Source organism: Zophobas morio, unplaced genomic scaffold (genome assembly GCF_036711695.1).
Source record: "Zophobas morio isolate AGI-343-1 ecotype UQ-CSIRO unplaced genomic scaffold, CSIRO_AGI_Zmor_V1 ptg000018l, whole genome shotgun sequence".
NCBI lineage: Eukaryota > Metazoa > Arthropoda > Insecta > Coleoptera > Tenebrionidae > Zophobas > Zophobas morio.
The window spans coordinates 55,923-62,812 of NW_026972123.1; the positions used below are offsets into that span (position 1 = coordinate 55,923).

At 36.6% G+C, this 6,890-nt stretch overlaps 1 protein-coding gene across 1 annotated transcript; it reads right to left on the minus strand.

The window, feature by feature from the left end:
- Positions 1-509: 509 nt before the first annotated feature.
- Positions 510-3,130, minus strand: LOC135131062 (uncharacterized). Its single transcript, XM_064058587.1, has 6 exons — positions 3,028-3,130; positions 2,871-2,974; positions 2,752-2,823; positions 2,322-2,699; positions 1,538-2,274; positions 510-1,256 (listed from the first exon to the last, which is right to left on the minus strand). The coding sequence occupies exons 1-6, from the start codon at positions 3,116-3,118 to the stop codon at positions 533-535; spliced, it is 2,106 nt and encodes a 701-aa protein (XP_063914657.1). The 5' UTR covers positions 3,119-3,130; the 3' UTR covers positions 510-532.
- Positions 3,131-6,890: the final 3,760 nt, after the last annotated feature.

A 6,890-nucleotide genomic window follows, 5' to 3' on the forward strand; every position in this document is an offset into this window, starting at 1 on the left:
GATAATTCCATCACTTCTTTGTACTTGAAAGCATCATAACCTACGATGTAGTGAGGAGGAATAAGTTTTTCTTCTGGAAGCCTGAATGGTCCAGAAATGTTAGGGAAAAACCATTTTAGAGCCATGGCTTTACATAGAGCGTTAGGAGGTATCCAAATTCCGGGCATCTCGACGTTTTCTTTCTTCAGAAGTAGTTTCTGATAGGCACAGTTTTCATCTCCTGGAGGTTTCCGATGATTACCATAAACGAGTTGATCCACTACATCGTCAATTGTGTTGGGCAAATTTTCAGAACTGCGTTTCAACAAAAGCGCAATCGAAGGTTTCTTGAAAAATTCGTCTCTTCTGAAGTCTTCCACCGAATCGTCCGAAAAATAAAGGATCTCTTCCAGGACCAAATCGCTAATGTGCACCTGCTGCATAAAAAAAAGAACATGTAAAAATAGTACATCCATTACTACTACGACTAAATCAAATCATTTATTCAACATAAAAGAAAATTTAGCATATCATACAAGTGCGCGATACTGTTTTAAGCGGGGTTTTCTTCTTGAGGTGGTTCGGCAGCCTCTGGCTGAGCTTCAGTCGGCTGCTCAGGAGAAGTTTCTGACTCTGCCGCTGCCTCCGCTATCGCTTCTACAGGCGGCTCAACAACCGATTCTCCTGATGTTTTTTGACCGACCATTACTGAAGCATTCGAATCCTTAGGTTTAGCCTCGGCCGAATCCACTTTTACTGAAGCAACCGATCCCTTAGGTGGAACCTCTGGCGAATCAGGCTTCACTGAAATTATCGAATCTTTCGGTGGAATTTGTGCTTCCTCTGGCGATATTTCTGTGGGCTGAGCTTCGACACCTTCCGGTTGTTGAGTTTCGGTGCCTTCTTCACCTTCTTCTGCTTCCAGACCCTCAACAACTGGGGTTTCTTCTGCCCCTTCCATATCTTCAGGTAGTACTTCTTCGGTTACAGCACCTTCCTCACCTGGAGAAAGTGCTTCTTTTTCTTCAGATGCATCTGCCCCACCTTTATCGTCTGCTTCTTCTTTGCGACGCTTCTTTCCTTTTTTGGTCGGTGGAGGCTCTTCTTCTTCTTCTTCTTCTTCTTCTGGTGGTTCGTCGTAGTCCTCAGGGAAAAAGTACTCACATTCTCTCTTTCCTTCAGCTACGTTCGGACTGATGTAGGTGGGTTTGACTTGGGCGAAAGCTAGGACGCACTCGCTCTTTTTCTTTGCCAGTTCGATAACCAGTCTTTGCGTACTATCGAAATAATTAATTGAAGATTGTGAAATCGGGATGAACGTATAGACTGTGGAAAGCGCAGAAAGGAATTGAGTTTAAGATAAAAAGACTAGTAATATCACGAAACAAACAAGTCTCGTTCAGTTAACGTGTCACGTGTCGGTTCCAAAAAAAAAAACAGTTAACATAGCAGATAGTATAAGTAAAAACACGTCGATCGAAATAAAGTTGTTGTTAAATAATAGGAGTAAGTTATGTTTCAAAAACGAATCATGTTTTGTCTAAAATGTCTAACTTACGGTGTTTTATTCTTAACTTTTTCGTATTTTTTCGTCGACTTGGCCACCAGCTGGGCCTCTTCTGGCGTTTCACTAGTAAAGTAACCATACCGTAAAACAAACTCTTTATATTTTTCCATGAGTTCCGCAATTTCAGTTCTCCGTCCTGCTTCAAATGCCACAGCATAATGAGGAGGAGTAGGTTCTGGTTCTGGTATGAGATGATGTTCGGCCATTCTGTGAAAGAACAGGCGCAAAGCTGTGGCCTTTATTAAATGATTTTCAGGAATCCAAACTCCAACCCCTTCAGGAGGATGTGCAATGGTTTCTTGATGTTTATTAGCTGCGGTGGAACTGTGTTGACGTTTGGCAACACTTTCGCTCTTCACGACACTTTCAGTTTTTGTAATGTGTTTCATCGCACTCTGCTGTTTCGTTGGAGTTGCGTGATGGACTGCCTCATCATGGCTACCATGCTTCTCTGTCTCTAATTCTGCTTCCGACCGTTGAGGAGATTTTGGAGGCATCTTGGCCAGAATTCTCGCCGGACTGTCTGGACTTCCAGGTGCTTTTCCCATCAGACCGTACACAATATGCATCACAGACTCATCCGTCGATATTTCGTCTCCTCTCGTACTTAACGGTTTGATCAGACAGACGAGACTCGTGTCGTTTAGCAGCTCCTCGACGGACTCTTCAGAAAACGGAATCTCCCCAAAGTAGAAAAGCTCCTTCAGCAGCTCCTCCGTCATATTGACCTTGTTTCACGACTTAGGATATATCAGAACTCACCATCGGAACTTACCTTGTCTGTCGAACTTATCACCAACCCAGCTTCGCCGAAGAGGTCGCCAAAAGCTTCCTGATAAATAGTTCTGGCGTGTGGGAAAATCAACATCGGACAGAGATGGTTCAAACTTTCTAGGATGTTATGGGCCTCAGCCGTCCTTCTTTCGTACAGTTCTTTCGCGGCTTTCGCTTCTTCTTTCTCTCTAGCTTGCCGCGTTAACGCATCCAGTTCCTCAAGTCGCTCTTTCTCTTCATCAGCTAATTCGTTTATTTCGTACAAGACGCGATCGCGCCGACCTTCTCTAGCGTCCATTTCCTTTTTTAATTCATCGGTTATTAAACGAGTTAGCTTGGGAGCGTTTGCTCCGAACATGAAGTTTACCATTTTGCCGCGCTGAAATCGACCGTCATCTCAAAAGTCGAGCTGAAACAGATACCTGTCTTACCACTATGAACATCCACGTGGGTTCGCTTTTATTTCTGAAACGTTCCAGGGCATCGATCTTGTCGGCTTTTGCCTATGAAAAAAAAAATATTTTCGAACTTGGTACACCATGATTCTTACTATCGCTAGCTGCAATACGTCTCCTCCAATTTCAAGTTTCAGCTTTTTCAATGTGGCTGTCATTCCTGAACACGGACCGCACCACTCAGAATAAACGTCGACGACTTAAATTAAGGATATAAACTGTTTCGTTGTTTTGGCGTGATTTAATAATTACCGATCAGACCCTCCCGTAGTAACAATTTTTCCCATTCTTCGTCATTATTTACTTCCGTTTGCAGTTGAATAGCTTGACCTTTTTTTGCCATGTTGTGTCAAAACTTGTGACAAGCGGGTTGTTAAGGGTTATTGATCAAATAAAATTTTATTACAAGCAATCGATTCCTTCTATTAGATAAAATAAAATACAAACTGAACAAAAGACTTAAAATTAACATTGGAAACAATAATAACTCACAGACTGTAACGGAGATGTGTGACATTTTCTACCACACAGTTTCAAGGAAATATGAAATTTGTTCTTGTAAGTAAATATTTTCTTAAGACAAAGAGCGTATTATGCAATTCCATAGCTTCTCAATGTTTCAGTTTCTAGAATTTCCAATTTTTGCAGCTTTAATTTTTTCAATTTTTCAATTCCTCGACTTCCAAATTTTTACAATTTCATTTCCCTAATTTTTCAATTTTGCAATTTTTTGATATCACAATTTTTCATTTTTCGGTTTTTCATTTTCTCAATTTTTCGAGTTCTTGATATTTCGATTTTACAAAATTACGTTTTTTCGATATTGCAGTTTTTCGATTAATAAATTTCTCAGTTTTTAATATTTCGTTTTTCCATTTTTTTTAATTCGAATACAAAATCGAAAAATTTGCAAAACAGAGAAAATAAAAAACCGAAATGAAAAATTGCAAATCGAAAAATTGAAAAATTAAAAATTGAAAACTCGAGAACACCACTGGTTTTTACTTTATAGAAGTTATCAGAAAACAAAAATCGCAACATTTTTTTATAACCTTTCAAAGAAGCGGGATTTATTGAGCTGCATTTCAGGGGCGCGGGAAGTTCCGTCGAAATAACCTTCGACCAATTTTGTTTGTAGATTGTCCCAGTAATGGCAGGCTGTTTCCTACCATTATAACAAAACAAGTTTTATATCTAAATTACCTGAAAATGACTTCTAGTCTTTAAATGAATAAACACAAAAATATTTTCTGAATCAGTCTTTATAATGCGTTTGAAGTGGTTATCTCTATTAGCTGTAGTTATTTTGACTACAAGTAGTGCAAAATCCAGTGAAATAACCTTCAGAAATGTTACTTTAATTAACTCGGCGGGAGAAGAAATCGTCAGATTATCGTCTTCAAGCACTCTAAAAGAAAATTTACCTGATGAGAGATTGGATATTGTCGTTATAAATGGAAATATACCAATTCTGTTCGAAGATTCTATAGCAAACATTAGTACCATTAAACAACTTCGTTTTCTTGAAAATGGAATCGAGGAAATACGATCAGGAGCTTTTAAAAACCTCACAGGAGTCCAGAGCTTAGACATATCGTATAGTATTTTGGTAACATTAAAAAACAACACTTTCCATAATCTAACCGTGGAAGAATTGTCGGTGGAACACAGTGGAATCACTAAAATTGAATTAGGTGCATTTAAATATTTACCAAAACTACACACACTGAGTTTGTTATTTAACAACTTACAAACACTTGAAGAGGAAATTTTTAACAATTTAAGCAATCTGCAAAATTTAGAACTGTCCTTCAACTTCATCAGACATTTTCCAGAGAATATTTTCAAAAAAATACCAAAGTTAAAAAGTGTTTTTATAAGAAACAACAAGATCGAGCAATTATCACAAAATGCCTTCCGAAGTAATACCCTTTCATATTTGGATCTATCTGGAAACAGAATTGCGACAATTACTGAAGGTGCCTTTAATGATTTACCACGACTATCTTCACTGATTCTGTCTTTCAATCATCTAACAAAAATTACCGAAGGTGTATTTCAGTGGCGGCTGGTGGGTCAAAATTTCGGGTCGGCCAAATATTTTGAGTCTAGACCTTGGTGTTATATATTTTCGTAATGTATGGCTGCTACTCATTAACCACTGACATTTTACGTGCCAGGATGTACAAAACATCTCAAATGTTTCGACCTGTTAAAATAATTTTTTATAGGAAATTGACAATGTCAGTTTGATTCCAAATACTATTAATCCTTAATTCTACTTGTTCTGCTTTATCATTAATTGAGAACCACCGAAAACATTATTTTTACTGAGTTCCGCGTCGACCGGCGGCTATACGGCTTGCCGACCCCGGACATCCACAATTAAATAATAATAATTAAATAATGACATGCAGTTAAAAAATATAAAAAAAGTAATAATAAAAGTACCAACTGTTAACTATCTTCATTTACATTTATTTTTTTTAATGTATATGACAAATTGTCAAATAAATTAATTGAATAATTGAAAAATTAAAATGATTTAAAACTTTAAATTCGTTTCTGAAATATCTGAAAACGCTTAGATGCTAAAAATACAGAAAAAGCGCATTTATGTTGTAGCTAAGTTATGTACGAAAAATAAAATTTTAGATAATTTAATGTAATTTTTTTCGTTTATTATTCATACACAGAAAAATGTATTAAATCGACAATTATTATTAAAAAAAAATAGTATGCACTGAAGAACATCGAAGCCGTTATTGTTTTGTAATTTGGTTAGCTATCTTAAATATTAAGCGTTTTAAAAACTAAATTCGCGTTGCTGGGTACGGCGAAGGAGGATTTCGCCGGACCTGGCACAACATACGTTCCGCCAGGTCTTTGTCTACTACAGTGTACTAGACAAAGAGAACGATGAAACCGTAAGCTGCTACGAAGTCGAAACATCGAGTATAATGCATTCCTGGGTACGGCTTGCCGAAATCTCGCCGGCAAAGCGTGTTTATCAGCATTTAAAATTAGCAACAAATGCTTTATTTTGTACCTACAATATAATAAAATATATTTTTAATATATATGATCTATCCTAACGTACATTCAAACTTTATCTCTTTTTTTATTTTCTAATTTCAACGCTTACTAAGTATTTTAAAATGACTGGTACGGCGTGGCCGACCCTGCCGCCCCTGACCAGCCGCCCCTGGTGTATTTACTGGTCAAAGTTTAAATCACGTGATTTTATCCCATAATAAAATCTCATCTGTAACTTCTGGTGCCTTCAAAAGTTTATCCCATTTAGAAAAACTCAGTTTGGAATTTAACAGGCTTACGTTAATAAATCCGCAATGGTTTCAAAATCTTATTAACCTTCACCAACTGAATTTTGGTCATAATCGAATCAGAGAAATCCCCGACAAAGCGTTCCGTAACATTCAAAACGACAATAATAAAAGGATGGATTTAAGCCACAACAGAATTAACAATATCTCATCGTATGCTTTTAGTGGGTTAAAATTTTTGGATACCCTAGACCTCTCTTACAACGAAATTGAAAATTGGGATGTGACACTACTGGCTGATGTGGAAAGGATACGTCATTTGAATCTGTTTCAAAATAAAATTAAGTGCCCAGAAGGAAACTTTCACAAAATTTTTAAAGCCAGATTTACGTATCTAGGGTTTAATTTACTTACGCCTCATTGTTTGCGAAAGATTGTTGACTGGAGATTGCTGGAATCGAGAAGACATGTGGTTTGCACAAAGCCATGCTCATTATCTTAAAAAAACATTTACGAAAGAGAAATGTTATATTTCTTGGAGACTGTGTATTAGAAAATGTCACTATAATTGTTTATATATAAAAGTTTTTTTTTACATTCATTTTATTGGGTAGTAAAATTAAGTACCTATCTTATTAATTATTGTATCGTATAATACCTATTACCTAAATATTACTAGTTTCGGTAATAGGCGTAAAAAATAATAATACTTTTGTAAAAGTTCAACATATCTAATAAAAATATAACAATGATTGTTTAACTTTTTTTTTATTATTGACCTCTTTGCTTAACAAAAAATACACACATTATTTGGACTATGAGTATATGCAA

Excerpts from the sequence above, each read along its gene's own strand:
- LOC135131062 (XM_064058587.1), bottom strand. The coding sequence starts at position 3,118 with ATGGCAAAAAAAGGTCAAGCTATTCAACTGCAAACGGAAGTAAATAAT. Across the intron at positions 2,700-2,751 it reads CCACGTGGATGTTCATAGTG|CGCGGCAAAATGGTAAACTT; the intron begins GTAAGACAGGTA and ends GGTCGATTTCAG. Across the intron at positions 2,275-2,321 it reads TGATAAGTTCGACAGACAAG|GTCAATATGACGGAGGAGCT; the intron begins GTAAGTTCCGAT and ends TCGTGAAACAAG.